The 27,518-nt window shown below is 39.0% G+C and overlaps 2 protein-coding genes across 8 annotated transcripts in view; one reads left to right on the top strand and one right to left on the bottom strand.

Moving 5' to 3' along the window:
* The window catches only part of HSPA4 (heat shock protein family A (Hsp70) member 4), a 72,990-nt gene extending 67,516 nt beyond the window's left edge, over window positions 1-5,474 (bottom strand). Inside the window, exon 1 of one of the 2 annotated variants that reach the window (XM_077911653.1) lies at window positions 5,311-5,474. In XM_077911653.1, the coding sequence (XP_077767779.1) occupies window positions 5,311-5,459 (149 nt within the window). In that variant the 5' untranslated portion in view covers window positions 5,460-5,474. Of the gene's footprint in view, window positions 1-3,910; window positions 4,048-5,310 lie in introns of those variants that run through there. The other variant, XM_077911655.1, reaches the window with a different exon arrangement.
* Window positions 5,367-26,224, top strand: ZCCHC10 (zinc finger CCHC-type containing 10). 6 transcript variants are annotated; one of them, XM_077911662.1, is made up of 6 exons: window positions 5,462-5,482; window positions 7,080-7,188; window positions 8,451-8,520; window positions 20,796-20,960; window positions 23,631-23,705; window positions 24,352-26,224. In XM_077911662.1, exons 3-6 carry the CDS (start codon window positions 8,504-8,506, stop codon window positions 24,617-24,619), a joined length of 525 nt encoding a protein of 174 aa, XP_077767788.1. In that variant the 5' UTR covers window positions 5,462-5,482; window positions 7,080-7,188; window positions 8,451-8,503; the 3' UTR covers window positions 24,620-26,224. The 6 variants fall into 6 exon arrangements, with proteins under 6 accessions (XP_077767785.1, XP_077767786.1, XP_077767788.1 ...); XM_077911661.1 differs by lacking the exon at window positions 5,462-5,482 and adding an exon at window positions 6,564-6,855; XM_077911660.1 differs by lacking the exon at window positions 7,080-7,188 and having other exon boundaries at window positions 5,419-5,482.
* The last annotated feature ends 1,294 nt before the right edge of the window (window positions 26,225-27,518 follow it).

Raw genomic sequence — 27,518 nt, 5'->3', positions numbered from 1 at the left:
AGTCACATGCACTACTGACTGAGCCAGCCAGATGCCCCGTAACTTGAACCATCTTAATCACAAAAGAGATTGGCAACAGAGAAGCCATGATAACCAAAAAAGGAAAACAATCAAGTCTAGGTAGTTATTGTTCTCTCATCTATGGTCCTCTCAGCATGTCAACTTCCTTTTCTCCTCCTGCAGATACATTTAATTACAAGAGAGGGAACCAGCAAATCCTGTACTCAACAATCACACAGTGTTACGAGCACTCCATGAAGCTATGTCACAGCAGAGTGTTATATCTAGGCCCAAAAATTGAGGAGTCCAAGCAGGTCTGTCTGAAGATAAAAGAATGTGACACAACTTTTAAGTAGTTTGCTGTCAAGCCATCTCAGGAAGTGGAAGCAATTGAGGAAAGCAGCTCTCTCCCAATTCCAGGGAGCTTCAGGCACTGTTCTCACCTCCATGCTCAGAGGTGAATGGAAGAGCCATCCTTCGTTTGGAGAACCAAAGCCTCATACCCACTGAGGTCCCAATTCCACCAGTCCCCTTGCATGGCTATTCTTCTTTAAGAAACAAATAGTCTCCCGGTTCTGGATCTCTCTCTTACATTTATTATGTAATTAGAATTAGTCAAATTCTCTTATCCTACCATAAAGAAAAGGGCTCCTTTGGTTGTATGCAAAGGCATATGAGGGCAGAACCACATTTGATTTTGCCCCAGGATCCAATTTTACAACACTGAGGTTTCTTGAATAGTTACAGTAACTAGTCGTAAAACACAATGAAAGGATACAAAAAAAAATTTTTTTTTTAAATAATAGCCACCAATCTTCAGGGAAAAGAATGATTCTGAATTCCAGGAAATGTGGGAGGATCAGTTCTCTCCCCTCTTCTGATCCTGGTGGGGCTAGTTTGCATTTCACTCAGGTCTTACAGCCTCTTGTGAAAACACTTTGACCAACTTCTGGTGCAGACTAATTACATAATGTATAATAGGGCCCAGTGCAAAACTAAAATGCAAGGCTCCCTGGTCAAAAGTTATTATGATGCAGTAGCACTGCATGGAATCAAATGTGGGACTTCTCTAAGCACAGAGCCCTGAACTCTAGATAGCTTGCCCATGGAGCAGGCCCTGTTCTGTAGTCAGCTCTCCAACCATAGGTGCTCACTAACAAGCCCAAGGGCGGAGCAGGAAACAAGCATCTTGCCCAAAATCATCCCTGGCCAGAGAGATGCAACTTTCCAACACAAGCCTTTCACATCCATCTTTCCCCCAGTTCTTTGAGACATCTTATATAACTGGAAAACACTTGGGAGGTTTTCCTAGAATAAAGAAAGTCTGCTTAAAGTCTAGTAAAATGTTCATTCCTGCCAGATAGAAATTACTTGCAGCTTTCACAAAAATTTTTAATTCCTTCAGCTGCAACCCATTAGGGTTTACAAAACTAAGTATCCAGGGACACCTGGGCGGCTCAGCGGCTAAGCACCGGCCTTCAGCTCGGGGCATGGAGTCCCAGGATTGAGTACCACATTAGGCTCCCTACACGGAGCCTGCTTCCCCCTCTGCCTATGTATGTGTGTGTGTGCGTGTGTGTGTCTCATGAATAAATAAATAAAGTCTTAAAAAAAAAATACTAAGCATCTGAATTTTGGCCTAAATTCTCTGAGCAAAGCTGAAGGTCCCTCAAGCCCATGGGCCCTCAGTGAGAAAACACCTACATTGACTTTCTTTCGCCACTAAAAAGCAAATTGTTATTGCATTTTGTGTATATGTATCTGACCTCTACGTTGAACACTCTATAGACTTTTTAGTTAATTCTTGTAGGCTTTCCAGGTATGCAACCAAATCATCACAAATAATGCCATTTGCTTTCTGCTTTTGATTTGTTGTAGCTTATTCTGTCTTATTTGGCTATAATGCAGTTTCTTTCAAAATTAACTGAGAAATGAATCTTGTTTTGTGGGAAACTTGAAAATTTCAGAATACAGCTTATCTAGGGAAATAAATGCCTAGGAGCAATGAAAAAAATTGAGGAAAAGTATTAATTAGGAGGGATTACTGTACCAGATATCAAAATATCCTATTGAACCATGGAAACTAATGACAGATGGGCACCTGGGTGGCTCAGTTAGTCAAGTTTCTGCCTTCAGTTCAGGTCATGATCTCAGGGTCCTGGGATCAAGCCTCCCATATGGCTTCCTGCTCAGTGAGGAGACTGCTTCTCCCTCAGCCTGCTCCCCCTGCTTATGTGCACACATGTTCTCCCTCTCTCTCTCCCTCTTTTTCTGTCAAGTAAATAAAATCTTTTAAAAAATAAAATAAAAGGGATCCCTGGGTGGCGCAGCAGTTTAGCGCCTGCCTTTGGCCCAGGGCACGATCCTGGAGACCCGGGATCAAATCCCACGTCGGGCTCCCGGTACATGGAGCCTGCTTCTCCCTCTGCCTATGTCTCTGCCTCTCTCTCTCTCTCTCTCTCTGTGTGACTATCATAAATAAATAATAAAAAAATAAAATAAAATAATTTCACATCCTGACAAAAACAAGACTTTCAGAAGATCTTAAAATGTTCAAATTAATTTTGTACATATTTAGTATACAAGAAAGTAGCATTTCAAATCAATAATGAAGTGATTATTTAATATATGGTGTTTCAAAAACTAAAAATGAGGATTAAGAATATAACCATAATTGTAACTATAGAATTACAAGAAAATATTTTATTTTATTATTATTTTAAGCATTTTTTAAAAGATTTTATTTATATATTCATGAGGGACACACAGAGAGAGAGGGAGAGACACAGGCAGTGGGAGCAGGCTCCATGTAGGAAGTCCAATGTGGGACTCGATCCTGGGTCTTCAGGATTATGCCCTGGGCCAAAGGCAGCACTAAACCGCTGAGCCACCCAGGCTGCCCTTATTTTAAGTATTTTAAGTATTCTCTACACCCAATGTCCGGCTTGAACTCACAATCCCAACGAGACTCACAAGCTCTATTGACTGAGCCAGCCAGGTGCTGCTCAAAATATATATTAATAATTGTAGGACATAAAAGACCATTCTAAACATGAATCAAATCCAGGAATCCATAATAAAAAGATTGTTAAAGATGCCTATTTAGAGAGGCACCTGGGTGGCTCAGTGGGTTAAGTGCCCAAATTTGGATTTTAACTCAGGTCATGGGATCAAGCCCTGTGGTGATCCACTCTGGACCTCAGCTCAGGACTCCATTTCAGGGTCGTGAGTTCATGCCTTCTGTGGCCTACTTCAAAAAAAAGAGTTAATAAAAAACCATCTACTTAACAATGTAATGCCTCTGGATGGGTTAAATGATCACAAAGTTGAAAGACAACAATCAAAACAGGAAAAATATTTGTAAAATATAAAACAAAAGTGTCTTTATATAAAATATTTAAATATTCTACAAATCATTAAAAAGATAAAAATCCAATAGAAAAATAAGCAAAAAATTTGACAATTCATGAAAAAATAAAGTCTCCAATGATATGAAAAGTACTTACCCTCACCAATAATGTATCAGTTGGCTTGTTAATTTGACCATTCTCAGTTATAGTGAGGAAATACATTTGGGTAAAATCTATTTAAAGGACACTAGGGGGGATCCCTGGGTGGCGCAGCGGTTTGGCGCCTGCCTTTGGCCCAGGGCACGATCCTGGAGACCCGGGATCGAATCCCACATCGGGCTCCCGGCGCATGGAGCCTGCTTCTCCCTCTGCCTGTGTCTCTGCCTCTCTCTCTCTCTCTGTAACTATCATAGATAAATAAAAAAAAATAAAAAAATAAAGGACACTAGGTAATACCAAACAAAATTAAAAGTGCACATACCCTTTGACCCAGCAATTCTACCTCTAGAAAGTCATATTACAAGAACACAAATGAGTGCTTAAAAATCTATTCATCTCACCTTTGTGGTAAATGATCTAATCGTTCAAAATTGAGTACTGGTTGGATAAATTGTGGAACGTCCATGTCATCCATATAACTTAACAGAAAAAGAATGAATCAAATCTGCATGTGCTGACATGGGAAAAGATGTCCATAAGTACATAGAGAAACGACCAAAGCAAGCTGAAGAAGAGAACATATCTGTAAGATTCCATTTTATTAAGAGCAAGATGGGCTCAAAAGTCAAGAATATCACCTTCTCTAACTCCCAGTGCTAAACCACTTTTTATCCTCTTACCCTGAATTTTTTTTTTCTTTAGAGTATTTACACTCATAGGACATTGCTTTTGTTCATTGTTTGTAGAAAGCGCCACGTGTGCAAGGACTTTATTTTTTCAATGCTCTATCCTCACTTTTTAAAACATTTTATAAAGAAGATGTGGTTTATGTATACAATGGAATATTACTCAGCTATTAGAAATGACAAATACCCACCATTTGCTTCAACGTGGATGGAACTGGAGGGTATTATGCTGAGTGAAGTAAGTCAGTCAGAGAAGGACAAACATTATATGTTCTCATTCATTTGGGGAATATAAATAAGAGTGAAAGGGAATATAAGGGAAGGGAGAAGAAATGTGTGGGAAATATCAGAAAGGGAGACAGAAGGTAAAGACTGCTAACTCTGGGAAACGAACTAGGGGTGGTAGAAGGGGAGGAGGGCGGGGGAAGGGAGTGAATGGGTGACGGGCACTGGGGGTTATTCTGTATGTTAGTAAATTGAACACCAATAAAAAAATTAATTAAAAAAAATATTCTCTGAAGAGCCAAAAAAAAAAATTTTAGGTGCTCCATAAATAATACCTGAAAAAAAATGAGTGGACGCCCAGAAACATACATACATATATAGCTCAAAAGGTCACGTACTTTTCAAAGAATGTGGATTTAAGGGGAAAAAATTTCCATGATCTGGCACTAAAGGCTAAAATACCCTAAAGTAATTAATATTTGTAGGATCTTTTTCCAGTAAACAAAGCAGCTTTAGTTACACAGTCTCACTTGGTTCTTTTAACATCTCTATGAAATACATAAATATAGAAATAATTAACATTTATTTGAACTATATGGTTTACTATATAGTTTTCCCATTTATGGTCCCAATCTTGCCCAATTCATGCCTTTTTATTTTGTTTTCCAGATTAGTTCTGAACAGCTACATATATATATATATTATATATATATATTATATATATATATATTTCCCTCATACGAAAATCTTTCTCCCTGCCTTTCCACGCAATGTACCTGCACTGATCCTTCAAAAGCCAGCTCATGGGAGACAACCGGCCTCTTTCTTCTTTTCTAAACTACAGACCTACACAGGGGACGAGACACACCACCTCCCCATCCGTAGCTTACCCCAAAGGCTGCCCCAGAAGACCTCCAGGCCTCACTGGCTCCGCCCACGCAGGCGGACGCCGGGGTCGAAGTCCCCGCCCCTTCCGAGGAGTTTCCCAAAACCCCGCGCGGCAGTGCTCAGCCGCGCTAAGATGGCGACTCCCATGCATCGGCTCATAGCTCGGAGACAAGCGTAAGTGAGGCCCCGAGTAGGGCCGCGGGGCGGGCTGGGGGCGGGGAGAAGCGCGTCAGCCGGCGGGTGAGCAGGGGCCGGGATGCGGGGCTGGTATCGGATCTTCCGTGTGGACGGGCGGAGGGTGGTCGTGCCTCTCACTTGTTGCTGCTCCACAGGGGCTCGGCCCGGGTGATAAGTTTGGTGTCGAAGGGCTAGTGATTGCGTGGAAGATGACTGCGTAAGGTCCACGGGGCGGGACCCAGGTTGCGGGGTGGGTGAGTGTGTGTTGGGGGGAGGGTCTGAAGAGAGCCCAGCGTTTGCTTTCCGCGCTGGAGACGCCGAGGAGTTGGGCACTAAGTGGCGTACGCCCCTTGGCCCCCCCAGCCGCCCACCCTGTGCGTGGCCGGAGGAAGCCTAAAGGGACCCCTTCCGCTCTCACCGACGTAAACCTTAGCTTGCTCTGCAGCTTCCAGCCCAGCTGGCTTTTCCTACCCCCCTTCCTATCGCCTTCCCTAGAAGCAGCCTGACCACAATGCCGGTTTTCCGCCCGAGTTATTTTCTCGCTTTCTGCCATTTATTCTCTTCAATAAATAACTGATTCATCATCTGTTTCTCGCTGTCAGATTTTGGGTGTGAAGAAAAAGAGGTGTTCAAGATAGGAATCTCTGCTTTCAGGAAAGTTACATTCCATTCGTTAAGAGTCGATAAACTGAACATTTTAAGTAAATACAGTTGGTGTTAAGAGCTTTGAAGGAAATAAGAGGTGATGGAAAGAAAGGCCCAGGTTACATTGGTAGGACTGGAAAGACATCCCTGAAGAGGTGGCGTTTAAACAGATTGAAAGTGTGAGAAAAGAGCCAGACGTGAGAACATTTGGGGGAAAAGCATTAGACGGTACCATAATTCCTTTGAGACAGGAAAGAACTTTAGTTTTGGGTGTTTTTGTTTGTTTGTTTGTTTGTTTTTAAGATGTATTTATTTATTTATTTATTTATCTATGATAGAGAGAGAAAGAGAGAGGCAGAGACACTGGCAGAGGGAGAGGCAGGCTCCATGCACGGGGAGCCCGACACGGGATTCGATTCCGGGTCTCCAGGATCAGGCCCTGGACCAACGGCAGGCGCCAAACCGCCGAGCCACCCCAGGAAGTGGCGGGGTGGGGGAGGGGGAGTAGTTTCTTAAACTGGCTATACAGCCAGTTTGGAGCTAAACATGAGGCTGGATCCCTGACCCTGAGATGATGACCTAAGTGGAAATCAAGAGTTCACTGCATAACTGACTGAGCCATCCAGGCTCCCCAAGAACGTTAGTTTTTAAGAACTGAAAGCTGGCGATAATAGCTGGTGACCAAGAGACTGTGGCACAAGAAGTGCCATGGACACATAATGCAGGTATTGTCCAAAATGCCCCTGTACTGTAAAGCGTTTTTTCTTCTACCCCCCTGCACACCTTAACAATCTGCCATTTTTTCATTCTCTTAGCATTTCATGCTGTTACCATTTGCAAGTCCATAACATATCACTCATAGTCTGCTTGCATATATATGTGTGTGTTTCTTTTTACATTTCTGTTTTTTATTTTTTATTGTTGTTTTTCCTTCTCTTCTCTCCATCAGATTCTACCTTTCACACCTAATGAAGAGTTCTTTGAGCATCAAGATGAAGACCTAGGGAGTCAGAGTAGTATGCCTGGTGGAGAAGGCTTTGAAGTCAGACAATTCTAAGGTTATGAATAGAGTGAATTTAACAATAGGTGTGCTACATTGGGTTTCCAGGGTCTCTAACACTCAGATTTGTTCTTTTGAGTGTTAGTTCCACACTTGGATAGGTTCATTCCGTTGGTCTCAAGATGGCTCACTATCTTTGGTCCTTTATATCCTCTCAACTTCAACTTGATAGCATATCATTTGTCTAGATTGAATCATGTCTATGGGATTGTGATGCTCTGATTTGCAGATCTCATTCTTTTACCAGCACAATTGGATGGATCTCTATAAACCAATGATAAGCTAGATAGGTAGTTAAAATAGATAATAATTTTAAATTATTTTAAATTTTAAAATAGATAATAATTTGCCACTAGGGTGACAAAACCAAGCAATGTCCACTTAAATATGAAGTGAAAGACTTTTAGCATCTAAAGAGTATTGCTATTATTTCAGAAGTAATAGAAAGTTGAACAAATACTGTTTTTCTATGGAATGCCTGTATTTTGTACATGAGCTACACAGAAAAATAAAAGACAAATCTTACCTCTAGGAGCTTCTTGTCTTGTTGGCAAGAAAACAAATGGTGTATAATAAAAGTAGTCATGGTATACAGAGTAAATCCTCAGGGAGTTGGAGAAGGAGACTTTTAGCATTTAGGGGAATCTGGTAGAGTTTGGGGAATATTTTGGGGGGAGAAACAAGAGGAACCATTACTTATCATTTTGTGTTCATCAGAAAGTTTTAATGTTATTTATAAAAAGCACATATTACTTCCATAATAACAAGTTTTAAACTTTTTTTTTTTAAATTGGTTATAAGAAGTTGAGAAAGTACTGTTGTTCTTTTTTTAAGACTCTGGACTAGTAGAGGGGAGGGAGGAAATAAAAGAGAAAAAAAAAGAGAGAGAGAGAGAGAGAGAGAGAGAGCCTAAATTTGAACTTCTTATTCAGCAGATCTTTCAGGGAGTTAACTTTAAATCAATTGAAATGAAATTACTTTCAGTTTGTTAATTGTAATTACATCTGCTTATATGTAAGTAAATTGTAGAATCTTGGCACTATCTGGGGTCATTTCTTCTGCTAAACCTTCCACTGGATTCCAGTACTGTCTTCATCATCCAGGGGAATTATCTAACTTTAGCTTGAGGACCTTCAGGAAGGACATACTTACCTCCTAAAGTAGCCCGTTAGCTTTTTCAAATCTGTCAAAAAGTTTATGTGGAACTGAAGGGAAAATAATATTTATGAAGCTAAACCCCGCTCCTTTCTAATTTCCTAGGTTTGGACCTAAACTGTGGTTTCAGTTAATTAAAAACCCTAGGTGTTGGATGCATGGGTGGTTCAGTCAGGTAAGCATCTGCTTTCAGCTCAGGTCATAATCGCAGAGTCCTGGGATCGAGCCCCATGTCCGGCTCCCTGCTCAGTGGAGAGTCTGCTTCTCCCTCACCATCTTCCCCTCTTCCACATTATGTGCTCGCTCTCTTGCGCTCTCTCTCTCTCTCTCTCTCTCAAATAAATAAAATCTTTGAAAAAAAAAAAACCTAAGTGTTAATCAAGGTGTGATCAATTGCCATCAAGTCAGGCTTCCTCTGTCTTGTATTGATTTTCAGGACTTAAGTGTTAGACTTACTTTTACCCTTGTTAAATTTCATCTTGTTAGATTTGACACTGAGTTTTACTCTGTCAAGACCTTTTTTTTTTTTTTTTTAAGATTTTATTTATTTATTCATGAGAGACACAGGCAGAGGGAGAAGAAGGCCCCATGGAGGGACCCTGACATGGGACTTGATCTGGGGTCTCCAGGATCACGCCCTGGGCTGAAGGCAGTGATCCACCTGATCCAGCTGAGCCACCCAGGCTGCCCTCAAGACCTTTTTGGATCTTCATTTGGTCATCTTTTGTATTAGCCCTCTCTCTTAGCTTTGTGTCGGCTACAGGTTGGATAAATAGGCACATCTGTGCCCTCCCAAGTCATTTCTAAAATGTTGAACAAGTCCAAACTGAAGACCAAGGCCTCAAGCCATCACTGGATACCTCTCTATACATTTACTTCAACCCATTAAACAGTAGTCTGTTGTCCATGATGATCAACTGATCTACCTAGTTATTCTGTTTTGTTCACAAGGATGTTGTAAGAGACTTTCCAAGATGCCTTATTGAAATTCAAATACCCAAAAGCCAATAAGGGTATTAGGTGTAATGATTTGATAGTTGGTGATCAGGGCTTTTCTTTCTGAATGGATTTAATAAATCTAGCCAGAATTTTGCCTGGAATGGATGTCAAGTTCAGTGTTCTACTTTGTGGAATCTACCTTTCTCCCCACTTTGAAAATCAAAACTGCATTTGCCTACTTCCAGTCTTTCACTTCTGTTTGCCAGGATCTCTCAGATTACCAGCAGCAGTACAGTCATCTCACCTGGAAAATCTCTGGTATGTTTAGGGAGCAGTTACTTGGGCTGTGTGACTTAAACATAATCAGAATGGATAGAAGGGCTCTGTTACCCACCCCTCACTATCTTGGGGTTCAGTTCTACTCTTCTAATCATGCATATAATTGTGTTTGAGTGAAGACGGAAGCAAAATTAAAATAATCCTACTTTTACTCGTAGCCTACAACATCACATTGGTGGTGTGTTCACCTAGCACCCTGAATAATGAGCTATCCGTTTTTTGGTTCTTTAAAAATAGCTTTAGGGGCAGCCCCGGTGGCGCAGTGTTTGGCGCCGCCTGCAGCACAGGGCGTGATCCTGGAGACCCTGGATCGAGTCCCACATCAGGCTCTCTGTATGATGCCTGCTTCTCCCTCTGCCTGTGTCTCTGCCTCTCTCTCTGTGTCTCTATGAATAAATAAATAAAATCTTTAAAAAATAAAAAAATAAAAAATAAAAATAGCTTTAAATATAGCTAAAACACAAAATAATTTGTGTTCTTGATATTTTTCTCAAGCTTCAGCTTATTTTGGTAAGGCATTTATTTATATTAGGTTTAGATGTTTCTGTTACAGGCCTTTGTTGTTGTTTTTTTTTTAGATTTTATTTATTTATTTATTTATTTATTTGTTTATTTATTTATTTATGAGAGACAGATAGGGAGAGGCAGAGACACAGGCAGAGGGAGAAGCAGGCTCCATGCAGGGAGCCTGACGTGGGACTTGAGCCCAGGTCTCCAGGATCACACTCTCAGCTGAAGGCGGTGCTAAACCGCTGAGCCCCCAGGGCTGCCCTGTTATAGGCCTTTGGCACTCTACTGTATTCTTTAGTTATATGTTCCTTTGAAAAATATCTTTTATGATTTGTTTTACGATTTCACATGCAATCCATGTTCATTATAGGAAAGTTGAAAATACAGATAATGAAAAAATATGCTATAATCATACCTCAAAGATAATCATTTTTACATTTTAATGTATAACCTTTCAGGTCATTTTTAACTTTTTTTTAAAAAATATTTTATTTATTTATTCATGAGAGACACAGAGAGAGAGGCAGAAGCACAGGTAGAGAAGCAGGCTCCATACAGGGAGCCCAATGTGGGACTTGATCCTGGGACCCCGGGATCATGCCCTGGGCCGAAGGCAAACGCTCAACTGCTAAACCACCCAGGCATCCCCATTTTTAACATTTTAAATGGCCTCATAGTGTTCTTTATGGATAAACAATAACTTTTGGCCATTTCCTTTGCTCTTGCATAATTATTAGGTTTACTCTTTTTTTCTTTTCTTTCTTTCTTGAGTATAGTTGACACACAATGTTATGTTACAGTTATACACTACTGATTCCACAAGTTTATACATTATGCTATGCTCCGTGCAAGTGTAGCTACCATCAGGTTTACTCTTATAAACCACATTGTATCTCCTATAATAAATATACAACTCAATTTTTGCATACATCCATTATTCTCGGTTAACTGATATAGACATTTTTAAATCCAGTTTACTGATGTTTAATTTACATTTAACGAAATTCATTTTTTTATTGAAAGAGATCATGTGTGAGCAAGTGAGGGAGGGGAGGGGCATGGGGGTGCAGAGGGAGAGAGAATCTTAAGCAAGCTCCATGCCCAGTGCAGAACCCAGTGTAGGGCTCAGTCTCATGACCCTGAGTCCATGACCTGAGCTAAATCAAGAAACAAATGCTTAACCAACTGAGCCACTCTCTTTTTATTTTTATTTTTAGATTTTTTTATTTTTAAGTAGTCTTTCCACCCATTGTGGGGCTTGAATTTATAATCCCAAGATCAAGAGTTGCATATTCTACCAACAGCCAAGGGCTCCAAAATTTATCCTTTTTAATGTACAGTTCTATGAATTCTGACAGATACTGATAGTCAGATAATCATTACCAAAATTAAGATATAGAACAATTTTATCATGAAAAATTTCTTCATGAGCCTTTGTAAGTAAACCCTTTACCCCACCCTCAGCCTCTGGAAACCACTGATTTTTTTCTGTCCCTATAATTTTACCTTTTCTAGAATGTTGTGTGAATAGATCTATAAACCTTTTGAGTCCAGTGTCTTTCACTTGGTTAATTAATTCATTTGAGATCCACTGAAGTTCTTGCATGTATTAATAGTGCATTCTTCTTTTTTAAATTGTTTCTAATAGTATCCCATTGTATACATATACCAGTTTGTCCATTTGCCAGTTGAAGGATATTTTTATTGTTTCCAGTTTGAGGTTATTTTGAATAAAACTGCTATCATGTATATTTTTCTTGTTGTTTTTGAGAGAGTTTGTGCCAGAGTGTGGGGAGGGGAGGGACAGAGGGAGAGGGAGAAACAATCTTAAGTAGACTCCACGCCCACCTTGAGCCCTATGCAGGGCTTGACCTCACAACCCTGGAATCATGACCTGAGCCAAAATCAAGAGTCAGGCAGTTAACCAGCTGAGCCATCCAGGGCCCCCCATATAGTCTTTTGTGTAAACTTAAGTTTTTCTTTTTCTTAAGTAAATAATCTAAGAGTGGATTGCTTGACCATATAGTAACTTTATTAGAAACCTTATTGGAAACTGGCAGACTTTTTCAGTTTGTCTTTTTGCACATCACAATCTGATTATTCCAGTACCAGTAGTTGAAAAGACATTTTTCTCTACCAAATTTTTCTTGCATCTTTTTTTTTTTTTTAAGATTTTATTTATTTATTCATGAGAGACAGAGAGACAGAGGCAGAGACAGAGGCAGAGACATAGGCAGAGGGAGAAGCAGGCTCCCTGCAGGGAGCTAGATGTGGGACTCAATCCCAGGACCCCGGGATCACAACCCCAGCCGAAGGCAGATGCTCAATGCTGAGCCACCCAGATGCCCCTTTTTTGCACCTTTGTCATAAAACAGCTTCTGAAAAAAGGGTACCTTAACAGTCTTAAGTTTTCTGATCCCATGAGTATGTGTGTGTGTGTATTCATTTTTTATGAATACTTTAACTCACTGATGTTTTATAATTCAGTGTAGAGGTGTTGAACAACTTTCATCAGGGTTATCTGTATTGTGGTGTTTTTTAAAATTTCAGTTGTTTTATTTCAGTTGTTTGTTGCTGGTATGTAGAAATACAATTGACTTTTGTATATTGACCTTGTATCCTGTGACTTTACTAAGTAGTTCTGTTTTAGATTCCTAGGAATTTTCCAGGTGGATAATCATCATTTATACTATCTTTTTTGATGTACATTTTTAAGATTTTTCTTCTAGTTACTAAATGGCCCTTCAGAAAGTTGGTGCAACTTATATTCTTACCAGCAGTTAAGAATATATATCTTATCATATGCAGAGTGCCATTCTTTACCTCTGCCATCAATAGGTTATCAATGTAGCAGGCATGTCCTACTATTTTAGGTATTAAAGGTCATTTCACATAAAAAGCCTATACCACTAGAACACTTCCTTAGGGCTTAGCTTAGAATATAGAAATAGAATATTGTAGGGACTCCTGGGTGGCTCAAGAAGTTAAGCGTCTGGCTTCAGCTCAGGTCATGATCCCAGGGTCCTGGGATCAGGCCCCACATCAGACTCTCTGCTCAGTGGGAAGCCTGCCTTTACCTCTCCGTGGCGCTCCCCCTATTTATGCTGTCTCTCTCTCTCTCTCTCTCTCTCTCTCTCTCTCTGTCAAATAAATAAATAAAATCTTAGGGGCGCCTGGGTGGCTCAGTGTTTGAGCATCTGCCTTTGACTCAGGGCGTGATCCCGGAATCCCGGGATTGAGTCCCATGTCAGGCTCCTTGCAAGGAGCCTGCTTCTCCTTCTGCCTACGTATCTGCCTCTCTCTGTCTGTGTGTCTCTAATGAATAAAAACATAAAATCTCTTAAAATAAATAAAATCTTAAATAAAAAAAAGAATTGTAATATTGTGAATCGGGTATCCATATGGTTAGAAAAAATGCTAATCTTATTTATTTTGAAATTATAGTTCTGCCTCATTCAGCACTCTGAAAGATTGGTATTTTTAGGGGTGATTAATTAATGGTTAAAATAGGGACACCTGAGTGGCTCAGCGGTTGAGCATCTATCTGCCTTTGGCCCAGGGTGTGATCCTGGAGTCCCAAGATTGAGTCCCACATCAGGCTCCCTGCATGGAGCCTGCTTCTCCCTCTGCCTGTGTCTCTGCCTCTGTCTCTCCATGTCTTTCATGAATAAATAAATAAATTCTTTCAAAAAGAATTAATATTTAAAATATGTCAATCGTAGATAGGCTTTAGATATTTGTGAATATTCTATTTATAACAACAGAAAACTCCACAATGCTGGTGGATAATATTTTTAATCGGTGGCATCTTAAGTTGTAAGTTTCTTAATATTGGGGCACCTGGGGGGCTCAGCCAGTTGAGCCTCTGACTCTTGTTTTCAGCTGAGGTTATAATCTCATGGGGTTGTGGAATCAAGCTCCACATTGGGCTTTGTGCTCAGTGGGGAGTCTGCTTGAAGATTCTCTCCCTCTGCCCCCTCTCCACTTGCTCCATGCATGCTCTCTTTTTTTCTTTCTCTCAGATAATAAATAAATCTTTAAAAAAATAATAAAATTGATTAAAAAAATAAGTTTCTTAATACTGGGAAAACAGCCTATGATTGGAGAAGACTTTATTTCCTTGATTCTAAGAGGCTTCCCCACACTACCAATTGTATTTTCTTTGTTAGGAAATATTGTGAAAGGCTTTGAAATGGATTTCAAAACAAAGATTACTAGGTGTCTTGTCTAATCCACTCTTCCTGGCTATGTGACTCTATAAGGGCCTATGCATCATTGTCTTTGAGCAATTTTATAACTCTAAGTTTGTAGGAAACTGGTAGAACATATTTTTACCCATAAAAATGTACAGTTGATTCTTGCAATGTAGCTATTAACTAGTTTTTAACTATCTGTAAATTCAAATATTTCAGCATTCCTGATTGCATATATATGTGTATTGTTTGAATTCTCTTTTGAACCAGTTGCACCATCTTACTGATTCCTTTATTAATTAATGATTAAATAAAACCTTTAACATATGTTTGTTTTATATATATTTGTATGAGAGTCATGATTTTGCACTTTTTACAAGTTATCTTTGTTTCTGAATTTACTATTTCTGCAGTGCATCTTATTTTTTTTAATGAATTTATTTTTTATTGGTGTTCAATTTGCCAACATATAGAATATCACCCAGGGCTCATCCCGTCAAGTGCCCACCTCAGTCCCCGTCACCCAGTCACCCCCACCCCCCGCCCACCTCCCCTTCCACCACCCCTAGTTCGTTTCCCAGAGTTAGGAGTCTTTCATGTTCTGTCTCCTTTTCTGATATTTCCCACTCATTTTTTCTCCTTTCCCCTTCATTCCCTTTCACTATTTTTATATTCCCCAAATGAATGAGACCATATGTTGTTTGTCCTTCTCCGATTGACTTATTTCACTCAGCATAATACCCTCCAGTTCCATCCACATTGAAGCAAATGGTGGGTATTTCTCGTTTCTAATGGCTGAGTAATATTCCATTGTATACATAAACCACATCTTCTTTATCCATTCATCTTACAATGGACACTGAGGCCCCTTCCACAGTTTGGCTATTGTGGACATTTCTGCAGTGCATCTTATAATTCTGTATATGTTAAATGTGTTAGTGGTAGCTTTTGCCTCAAAAGCTAATATTAAGGCCATAGAGTGTTTTATTATTGTTGCTCTTAAAAATTCACTATGACATTAGATACTCAGATAAGGCCTGAGGGGCACCTAAGTGGTTCCAGAGTCCTGGGGTCAAGCCCCACATCAGGCTCCCTGCTCAATGGGGAGCCTGCTTCTCCCTGTGCCCCTCACCCCTCTTGTGCTTTCTCTCACTCTCTTTCCATCTCTCAAATAAATAAAATCTTAAAAAAAAAAAAAAAAGATAAGATCTGAAATTACAGTCATGGGTTTGGCAGTTGCTTGGTAACATTTAAGAACTATTACTAAACAAAAACCTGAGTCTTTATTATCTTTTTTTTTTAATTTTTTTAAAAATTTATTTATGATAGTCACACAGAGAGAGACATCGAGGCAGAGACATAGGCAGAGGGAGAAGCAGGCTCCGTGCACCGGGAGCCCGACGTGGGATTCGATCCCGGGTCTCCAGGATCACGCCCTGGCCAAAGGCAGGTGCTGAACTGCTGCGCCACCCAGGGATCCCTATTATCTTTTAATATTACATCTACTGACATAGTTTTTCTTCACTTGTAACCTTATTTCTTCAGATTAGAATTAATTTAAATTTTGGACACATGCTAAAACTAAATTATTGTCAAGATTACAGAACCTGGCCCACAATGCAGGAATTAATTAATGAAAAAGCCCATAATAAGCAATATATGTTCTCTTAAACACTTGACTATTTCAGCAATCATTCATTTTACAAATATCTACTGAACACCAATTATGTATTCTCCAGGGATAAAAGAGGTGACTGCTATCAGTCAAAATTAAGAACCCAGCAACTTATCATGCAACCATGGTATGAGAAAATTTAAAGTTCCTTGTATTATTATTCCACACAATTGATTAGCCTAATATGTAGATTGACAATAATAACTGCCAATTAATTGTGTATTACGTACGCCAGATGCCTTACTGCTTGCTATATACACATCCCAGTCTATAGAGTGAGGATAATGCTTTCAAACTCACTGAGTTGTTATGGAGATTGGATGTGATTATGCATAGCTGATACTTAGTTAAATTCCTGGCACCCAGTAAGTATAAGCCATGATTATACTTTGATGATTTTGCATGATTCTCACAATAACCTAGTAATGTAGGTATTGCTACATTTCTTTTCTTTTTTTTTAAATTTTATTTATTTATTCATGAGAGACACAGAGAAAGAGAGAGAGGCACAGACACAGGCAGAGGGAAAAGCAGGCTCCATGCAGGGAGCCTGACGTGGGACTTGATCCCGGGTCTCCAGGATCACGCCCTGGGCTGAAGGCGGCGCTAAACCACTGAGCCACCCGGGCTGCCCTATTACTACTTTCTTAGAAGAGGAGGAAACTAATGTTCCAAAATCACTTTGCCAAAGAGCCTACAGCTATGTGGTGAAAGAGCCAAGATTTTTAAAAATCTTTATTGTGAAATACAACACATATACAAAAAAGTTCAAACAACATAATTATGACACTTAACACATTATTATAAAGGGATAATTCCATGTGACTACCACCCAGATCGAGTAATAAAATTGCCAATATGCCAGAAAGCCTTTAAGGCCTTTGCCAGTCATGACTTCCTACCTCCTTCCCAAAGGAAACCAGTGACCCAACATTTATGGTAGTTTTTCCCTTGCTTTTCTTTGTGCTTTTACCATCTTACTATGCACAGGAGTTTAATTTTTCCTGTCTTTGAACTTCATACAGAATCAGACAATTTGGATTCTTTTGAATATCTGGCTTCTTAGATCTAAGATCTATACAAGTTAAACTATAAAATTTGTTCATTTTTAATACTGTATTTCACTGTAGTCTATGCCATAAATTATCCACTCTACTTCAATGTTACTTCCAATTTTTTAAAATTATTTTTATTTATTTTAAAGATTTCTATTTATTTATTCATGAGAGACACAGAGAGACAGAGACAGAGACACAGGCAGAGGGAGAAGTAGGCTCCACGCAGGGAGCTGGACGCGGGACTCAATCCTGGGTCTCCAGGATCATGACCTGGGCTGAAGGCGGCGCTAAACCGCTGAGCCACCTGGGCTGCCCTGTTACTTCCAGTTTTGAGGATTATGCTGTTACGAATATTCTTACAGTTCTTCCTCTTCCCTTCTTGAACAAGTTATGCCTAAAGCTATTAAGTAGTGTGGAACAGGGTAGGCTTTCATGCAGAGGGTTGACTTGGCATTGGAGTACAGGGACTGAAGTGGGGATAAGGAAGGGATCTATAATGTCAGCAGGATTGGAGGGCAAGATCCAAGGTAGGGTATGAGATCCCAAGCGAGGTGAGGAAGGTGTCCACACAGGAGCAATTTAGCATAAGTTGTCACCCTAATGGAAAGAACATCTACATAAGGGAGGGGAGGTGTAATTTGGTGTGAAGTGTCAGCCTAAGTGGAAAGAAAAATGTGACTCTAAATGTTATTAGGGCTCCATCAGTCTGATTTCAGGCTGGTACAGGGAAAGTAGATAAGCCTGAAATATTTTGTTGTACCAGAAAACAAAAAAGTGCCTCCCAAATGAAGCCGTGTCAAAAGAATACAGAATCCAACTTAAAAGGATTCCTTTCCACTGACCACATCTAGGACAATCTGAGTATCAAAATAAATTGTGGTAATGGATCGTAAGTCATTGAATAAAATTTACTGAATAAAATAGAAAAATATGAGTTCAAACTGATAAATGAATAAATGAACTAAAAATTTAATGGGCAGGATATTTATGTACTTTATACCAACCCACAAAACAGTTATTAGTTGTTATATTAGTTTTCACTTACAGTTGTATGACAAATCCAGAACTTAGTGGCTTCTGACAAAATATATTTTCTCAGTTTCTCTGGGTTAGGAATCCAGGAATGACTTAGCTGAGGGTTCTAACTCATGTTCTCCCTTGTCCTGGTCAGGATGTTGCAAGGGACTGCAGTCATCCAAAGGCTTCACCAGGACTGCAAGACCTTTTTCCAGGATAGCTCATTCATGGGACTATTGGCAGGAGACCTCAGTTTCTCACTGTGTGGGCTGTTCAAGTGTCTGCATGACATGGCAGTTAGATAACTTAATCTTCAAAGTCACACTCCATTACTCTGCTTTATTCTGTTAGAAGCAAGACACTAAGTCTAAGCCCCATTCAAGATAAGGGGAATTAGGGCTCTACCTCTTGAAGTAAGGAGTATCAAAGAATTTGTGAACATTAATTTAAAACCACCACAATTGGGCAGCCCCGGTGGCACAGCGATTTAGAGCCGCCTGCAGCCCGGGGTGTGATCCTGGAGACCCGGGATCGAGTCCCACGTCGAGCTCCCTGCATGGAGCCTGCTTCTCCCTCTGCCTGGGACTCTGCCTTTCTCTCTCTCTCTCTGAATAAATAAATAAAATAAAATAAAAAAAGAAATGTAGTAATACCTCTCCTTAATCAGGAGATCAAAGTGCAATAATAAGACAAATTGTAGTCTTTTGTCACCTGGTAGGAATACAGTGAGGACAGCACACTTCTGTTATATTTCTGTCAAAGATGCATGGCCAGAATCTAATCATGTAGAGATATCAGATATGGTAGTTGACCTTCAAAATGACCCCCAATGATCCCTGCCTTCTGGTATTCACACTCTTGTGTAGTTTCCTCCCACATTATACTAGGGTTGGTCTGTGTGACGATTAGAATACTGCAAAAGTGATGGTATGTCATTTCTAAACTTAGGTTATAAAAGACTGACTTCATTCTTAAGTTGTCTTGGTCACTCCCTCTGGAGAAAGCCATGTTATGAACAGCCCTATAAAGAGGACAACAGGCAGGGAACTGAAGCTTCCTACTGAGAGCTCTATAAGTGAGCTTAAAAGCAACTTGAAGCATGTTCTACAAATAAGCTGGCCAAGGGACGACTGGTTGGCTCAGGGTGTGATCTCGGGGTCTTGAGATCAAGTCCCACATCGGGCTCCCTGCAAGGAGCCTGCTTCTCCCTCTGCCTGTGTCTCTGTCTCTCTGTGTGTGTCTCTCATGAATGAATAAATAAAATCTTAAAAAAAGAAAAAAAAAAAAGAATTGGGCAGCCCGGGTGGCTCAGCGGTTTAGCGCCACCTTTGGCCCAGGGTGCAATCCTGGGGACCCGGGATCAAGTCCCACATCGGGCTCCCTGCATGAAGCCTGTTTCTCCCTCTGCCTGTGTCTCTGCCTCTCTCTCTCTCTCTGGGTATCTCATGAATAAATAAAATCTTAAAAAAAAAAAAAAAGAATTGTGAGTTGATAAGTCATCAGGTTGGCAACTTACAAATGGTTCAGGAAAAATAGTTCTTTGAATGATACTTACAAATTTTCTGTAAGGTTATGATTCTTTAAAAAATTTTAAGAGCTACATAAAGGAAACCAATATTCTTAAACATGTTATCTGGTATAGCTGTGCATTGATTCCGTGCTTTTGTTTTTGTTTTGAGAGTGCTTACACAATGGGGGGTGGCTGAGAAGGGGCAGAGGAAGAGGGAGAGAGAGAATCTTAAGCAGGCTCCACACCCAGTATGGAGCTTGCCCCAAGAGTCCATCTCACAACCCTGAGATCCTGACCTAAGCCACCCAAGTGGTACTGCAGTGATTTCTATTATTATATAAATAAATACTTATAAGTAGAATTGCTGAATCATGGAGTGTGCATCTCTTCAACTATAGTAAATTTTTTTCAAAATGGTTGTACTAGTTTGCATTCATCCTCACAATGTGTGGGTGTATGTCCCTCTTGCTATGTATTCTTGCTAACATTTGCTATCATCAGTTTTTAATTTTAGTCTTTCTGGTACCTGTTGGGTAGTTTCTTCAGGGTGTTTTGTTTTTCAGGTATTTATTTGTTTGAGAGAGAAAGCTCACATGCAAGAGAGGGACAGGCAGAGGGAGAGGGGAAAGAGTATCAAGCAGACTCCACACTGAGCTTGGAGCCTGACTTAGGGCTCAATCTCACAACCCTGAGATCACGATCTGAATGGAAACCAAGAGCTGGACTGTATTCCATATACAATTGGTTTATTCTTAGGGTATAACTCTTCAGAGACCTAATTCTGGATAGTTTGTCTTCCTAGCTTTTTGTAAGTGAGGTTTATCCTGTTAAGTTGGGCAAACATTCCCAGCACAAAAATTCACTTAAATACAGAGATGGCTACTTGTTCTTTGCCCCATTGTTAGTTCTTTGATGCCTCAAGCAGATTATTAAAAATGTTTTGACATTCTTTTCTATTTCTGAGCTATCTAGTCTGCCATTACTAGATTGGAATTAAGGAATGAAGATTTGAACTCAGTTCTGTCTAACTTTGAAGGTCCATGTACTTATTATACTGCCTTGTGACTAAATCTAACACAATAAACAATTTAAAGTATAAAAATATTTTTACTTTTGACCTAAAAATGTTCATATTTTTATACTTTTCAAGGTAGAAAATGTCAAGTCAAAATTTTAAGGCCTGTGTTCTTTTTTTTTTTTCCTCTGTAGTGAAGCAAATAAACAACATGTAAGATGTCAGAAATGCTTGGAATTTGGACATTGGACTTATGAATGCACCGGAAAAAGAAAATACTTGCATAGGCCTTCAAGAACAGCAGAACTAAAGAAAGCTTTAAAAGAAAAAGAAAACAGATTATTATTATTGCAACAAAGGTAAGTTGGCCTGTGGTTTCCAAAGGAGTATTATTTATTGATAGAGTTTATTCATCAACTAAATGGCTCATGGTGGTTATCCAGATTTAGATTATACTGTTAGCTAATGTCTAATGAGTGCTTACTAATGTGCCAGGCTGTGTATTAAGCTCTTATAAGTGTTAACTTGTTTAAGCATCACCTCTGTACCATTAAAGTATGTGCCATTCTCCCCATTTTACATGTGGAGAACCTGGGGCCTAGAGAAGTTGAGTTACTTGTCAGTGTCACACAGCCAGTAAGTGGGAAAATTAAGTGTTGAACCAGCCAGTCCATGCTCTTTATCACTTTGCTTTGTTGACTCAGCTGCCAGTGAAATGGCAGCAAGAATCCTACAAGGTAGATGATATGAGCTGTTAGCCGTAAAGATAAAATGGCCAGTTATTTTACCAGCAAAATGGTTTATTTGGGAATAGCAGAGGAATTGCAATCCAAGACAAGCAAACTGTGGCAAGCTATAGGCAAGTCCAGAGAAAAGACAGGGGCTTGGTTTTGTTGAGGAAAAGAGGAAATTGGGAAAGGTGAGTGAGAGTTCAAGCTTCTCGTTGGATGACTGTGACAGTTTCTCATGGGCTGTTTTTATTTGCGAGGCAAGAAGAAAATTTTCCTTCCTCCTGCTGGAATAGTAAATTAAGCTTCTTCCTCCTGAGGAGCAAGGTACTGGTCTCTGTGTGGGGGCCTGCACTTGTGGATGGAAGGTAGTGTGTGAGTGCTCCCCCTTCAGGGCTTCCCAAGTCCATTTTAGATACCATTCCCTTTATCTTCACAGAGCTGATCTGGAAAGATATCCAAGATACTTAAGACTATAAACAAAGGTAGAGAACAGAATACATATATATGTGTATGTGTGTAATATTTCTATTATTTATGTTAAAAAAGAAAAAAGGAATAATAGAATTTTTTTTGGAAACAGAAATGATGTGTAATAGTGGCTCCTTTCTAGGAGAACTGGGTAGGAGAGAAACTGGAAAAAAACACTCTTTTGTGTCCTTTGAATGAAGCTTTGAATAAAGCTCTTAAAATTGCTATGAATTAAGTAAGTAAACATGTTTTAGAAACTGAAATAGGAAGGTGTCAGGTGTACACAGTGCTGTAGATTACAAGCAGCATCTTCATGAGTACTGTAGTATAGTACTACATAGTAATATATATATATATATATATATATATATATATATATATATATATATATATATGTGTCTGAAACAGGTAGACTTGTCAGGCAGTGATCTCCCAGTTAGTGGACATGATGGTTCTTCAGAGCTTGTGCAGAAATAGACAGGTAATCAATTTTTTGGGTCATCAACATTCATATATAATTTTTCCAAAAATAAATTTATGTTAGTACTTTCCTGCTCATCCTCCTTTTCTACTTCCCTTTTCTTCATGTATAAAAATTTGGACATTTTTGAAATACTGGTGTTTGTACTAAGAAAGTAGATAGCTCTAATTATTGGGAATAAATTCTTTTGTAATTTTTTTCCCAGCAAAATTGAAGAAAGACCTAATTGAGCTACCAATTTAAAAGTATTTTTTAGGGGTGACTGGGTGGCTCAGTCAATTAAGCATCCAGCTCTTGATTTTGGCTCAGGTCATGATCTCAAGATCATGAGATCAAGCCCTGCATTGGGCTCCATAAAAGGTATAGGGGGGATCCCTGGGTGGCACAGTGGTTTGGCGCCTGCCTTTGGCCCGGGGCGCGATCCTGGAGACCCGGGATCGAATCCCACGTCGGGCTCCCTGCATGGAGCCTGCTTCTCCCTCTGCCTGTGTCTCTGCCTCTCTGTCTCTCTCTGTGTGGCTATCATTAATAAATAAATAAAATCTTTAAAAAAAAAAAAAAAAAAAGGTATAGGGCCTGCTTAAGATTCTCTCTCTCCCTCTCCCTCTCACCCTCCCCCCCAATAATAAATAATAAATAAAAGTATTTTTTTAAGATATTATTTATTTACTTTATCATGAGAGACCCAGAAAGAAAAGCAGAGACATAGGCAGATGGAGAAGCAGGCTCCATGCAGGGAACCTGATGTGGGAGTCGATCCCGGGACTCCAGGATCATGCCCTGGGCCCGAAGGTAGGCGCTAAACCTCTGAGCCACCCAGGGATCCCCAATAAAACTATTTTTTAATGATTCATCTTTGTGACTTGTGGACCACATCATCGGAGATATTCAAACAGTGACATCACTACAACAATACTCTATTTCCATCTATCTATTTAGGGTAAGAAGGTTTCTTAGGGTTAAATCTATAAATGTTAAATACAGGAATTGAATTAATGCTGAACATTGTCACAATCTAGCAGTAAGATCCAGAGATACATGAGCTAGAAAAACAATCGATGCATTTCAAATAAATTTACTTTGATGTGTGATAATTATTAAAATGTGTAATGTATTCCTATATTATTTTAATCAATTACATAGTAATATTAGTAATGGCAACTCAATTCAGAATTTTATTTTTTAGAAAGGGAGTAAGAGAGGGGCAGAGGGAGAGGGAGAGGCAGGTTATAACAAGAATTACTGGGCTCCGTACATGCCACAAAAGACAGAGTGTTTCTCCAGTGAAAGACAGTTTGGGGGATAGCTGAAGGGTTTATATGAACTGTGTATAATCACTTTATTAACAGGAGCTTCCCCCTCTCTCCCTTCATGTTTATCAGCATCGGAGAAACTAATGTAGAAAGGAAGACCAAGAAAAAAAGGTATGTGTGGCTTTAGGAGTATTATGTGGATAATAAATAATACTAGTGAGAGGAATGGGAAGAATGCTTTAAAAATAATTGTGATAAAGTTTGGATCTGAAGTCTCTTGTTTGTCATTCCTGATTAAGTATCATCCTTATTTCATGATCTGTTCCTCTCTTTACCCAACTGGACCTTTCTGCCTTCACTTTTTTTTCTCCAGCTTTCCAGAGGCTTTCTCCCTGGAAATAGTAAATAATTTCTCTTAAAAATCTCTTATATTAGAATAGGAAATATTATTAGACTGGTAAGAAATTGTTGACCAGCTATATCTGATTCAAAGTAAAGATGTTGAAACACCATGCTACCTGAGGTTTAAGAAAGCCCAGTTGTTCCACTGCAACTTTATTCTAACATTATTCTTCCTGGATCATAGTACAGTAGGAGTACTTATTCTTGAATTCTGTCCAAGATAGTTAAAGTGCCAAAGTAAAGGACATTGTGGTTGCCACGGGATTTCTACAGTTATGCAATCCCCAGCGCTTCGGGTCTAGTGATTCCATGCTAGCAGAGCTTCAGTGTATGCAATCGCTTCCCCATGAAATTGCTCTCCAACAATCTGTTAGGTGTCAGCTTCCTGTGCGTGTAACTCCTCACTGTCTACTAGGTCTAAGAGTGTAACCAGTTCCAGCAGCAGTAGCAGCGACAGTTCAGCCAGTGATTCTTCATCAGAGAGTGAAGAAACGTCTACCTCATCCTCCTCAGAGGACAGCGACACTGATGAAAGCTCCTCCAGTTCCTCATCTTCATCCTCCTCCACAAGCTCTTCCTCGTCCTCTGATTCAGACTCAGATTCCAGCTCTTCCAGTAGCAGCAGCACCAGCACAGAGAGCAGCTCTGAGGATGAACCACCAAAGAAGAAGAAAAAGAAATAGAACGCCATCTCTCTTGTATTGCTGGACTCAAAAAATTAATGTGACTTTCGAAAGGGGTATTTAGACTACATTAAGGCCATATAGGGTAACCAGTCAAAATTACTGGAGTTCAAAAATTTCTAAATGTTTTACATCAGAAGAGCATAAAGAGTATTAATAATGGATTATATATAAGACTTTTTTTATTTTAAGAGTAAATCTTGTTTTTCTTTTTTATTTTTAATATATATCTCTAAAACTTAATCAAAGCTGAATCCAGTAAATCTGTTTTGGGGATGAGACTTATCTTTTCTCCCTGTGAGATAATTGCCATCCTTTGTTATATGTTAGTGCTATGTACCAGACATATTTTCAGGATAATGCATCAGAATATCTGGCAGTGAATTTCTTTTTTTTTTTTTTTTTTTTTGGCAGTGAATTTCTAATGCTTTTGGCTGTGTGTTATTATATAAGATTTAATACATTGTTACTATAAAATTAGAAGTGTTCCTCTTAAAAATTGTGCCCTATTTTTATGTTTATGTTCAGAAAGTTATTCTGACTTCTTGTCCTAAATGAAAAGCTCAAGGAACCTGTTATTATATTTATACCTTTTGGATGGTACAAATGTCAAGTTATTGTGTTATATCATCCATTTTCTTCTGGCTCTTAGAGTTACTCTTTTTTTTTTTTTTTTTTAAGTTCGTGCTGGGCTCGAACTCACAACCCTGTGATCAAGACTTGAGCTGAGATCAAGAGTCAAATGCTTAACTGAATGAGCCACCCAGGTATCCTGTAAAGTTACTCTTTTTCTGAGGAAAATCAATCAGAAGAACCTAAAAAGGAACCAAAATTCTGAAACTACTTAGGAGTCTAATCTTGGTGCCTTTTGATAAATTCTGTGTATTAGAAAAGAGTCATTTAAAAGCCTAACTTAAGGAAAAGTGATACAAGTATCTTTGTGTTGTTATGCTATAAAAGGTAGGAGAGGAAAAAATAGGTACAAAGGTAATTTTAACAGAGAATTAGGGCAATGTTGGTTGCCTTTTATTAAGTTTTTCTAAGCTTTCATAAGGATTGCCTTTTACCATTTTTGCAATTGTGGTATAAGTTTATATGGCAGCTGGTCATATATGACATTCTACTGCATAAATATGAATGACTTGGACTAATCTGGTGTGTTTACATAGCATATACACAGTTGAAGTGTAGCATGAAAGATTAAAAAGAAATATTGCACAATGTTTCTTAAAATACTCTGCTGTGGTGAAATTATTTTGTTTCGCATGACATCATTCTGTGATGTCTTTTAAGCTCTTTGGAAAGAGGTATCATTTGTAGAAAAATCTTGATTCGGGCTAAATATGGGTTTTTAAAACTATGAATGTTGTCTTTTTTATATTTTTATGAGAAAGTAGTAGAAAATTGCTTTTGAAAAAAATGGGCTTCTATTTAAATGTTAAAATATGTGTAACAAATGTTGTAAGTTTAAGGAGCCTGTAATTCCTTGTATGTTTTATAGAACCCTCTGCTTTCAGTGATTGTAAATAAACTCTCAAAACATCATTTCAAAGTCTCCATACAGAAGACATCAACTGACATAGATTTAATAAATAATTAAACATATTTTACAATGTTGGTCATCTCTCCGTAAGGGCATTTTTAGCAGTTAAAGAACATAGAAGAGAAAAGTGTACAGAGGTTGCAACACTTGCAATTGAATAAAACTCATCATTAGTGCTTATAAGCTTAAGCATCTATTATCTCTTTGCTGTTTTAATACGAGCTCTTATTCATTTTGAGGGTAAGGACATTTAAGTAAATTCTAATTATTTTTACTATTTAACTATTACAACTTGTCTCTGGAGAAGGGCAAGAGGTAGGAATTCTCTTCTTTTCTAGTCACACAGTTCAGTCATAACAGAATCAGTGGCAAAGTAGAGCTAATTCCAAAGAGTTTCCCCTTATCCTGCCAAAAAGTAAAGATGCAGAACTTGAGTGCCTGGCAAATGTATTAAATATATTATTTCTCAACCACAACCATATCAAGAAAAGTCATTAGATCATAGGTTTTCATTCCAAAACATGTCAGGAATACTTTATCCTGGAATTAAACTACGGTTGTAGGGGGACACCTGGGTGGCTCAGTGGCTGAGTGTCTGCCCTCAGCTCAGGGTATGATCCCAGGGTCCTAGGATTGAGTCCTGCATCGGACTCCCTGCAGAGTTCCCCCCCTGCCTATGTCTCTGCCTCTGTTAGTGTCTCTCATGAATAAATAAATAAAATATTTTTAAAAATAAAATAAAATATGGTTGTAGGCCACATGTTAGCCCTTATAATAGGGAAAAAGTGCAAACAAGGTATACTTCATAGTTTTACTTATTCTTTTAAATTTATTTCAAACTGATTGTAGATTTGCAGAAAAATTGCAAAAATGTTGCTGTTTCCATATATCCCTCACCCTGCTTCCCCTTATGTTAGCCTCATCCATAAGCATAGTTCCCATTAATATCCTTCTTCTGTTCCAGAATATCACCCAGAATATAACGGTTGCTTGTAACTCTGCTACTGTCTGTAACAGTTCCTTAGTCTTTCCTTGTCTTTCATGCACTTATCACTTTGAAAGAGTATTAATCAGTTTTTTTTTTGTCTGATGTCCCTCAATTTGGGTTTATTTTATGTTTTCTTGTGATTGAACTGAGGTCATACTTTTTGGAAGAGTATGACCTCAATGAAGCTATGTTCTCCATCCATCCTATCACCGGATGCCTAGTGTCTATGTCTTATATATTATTGGTGATGTTGACCTTGATTACTTGCTTAAGGTGGTTTGTCAGATTTCTCCATTGTAAAGTTCCCTTTTTACTGAATAGATACTTTGAGACTATGTGAATTGTTGCTTCAGACTCATCCACTAGTT

This window comes from Canis aureus, chromosome 10 (genome assembly GCF_053574225.1).
Source record: "Canis aureus isolate CA01 chromosome 10, VMU_Caureus_v.1.0, whole genome shotgun sequence".
Lineage (NCBI taxonomy): Eukaryota > Metazoa > Chordata > Mammalia > Carnivora > Canidae > Canis > Canis aureus.
This window is presented reverse-complemented; position numbering and strand designations above follow the sequence as displayed.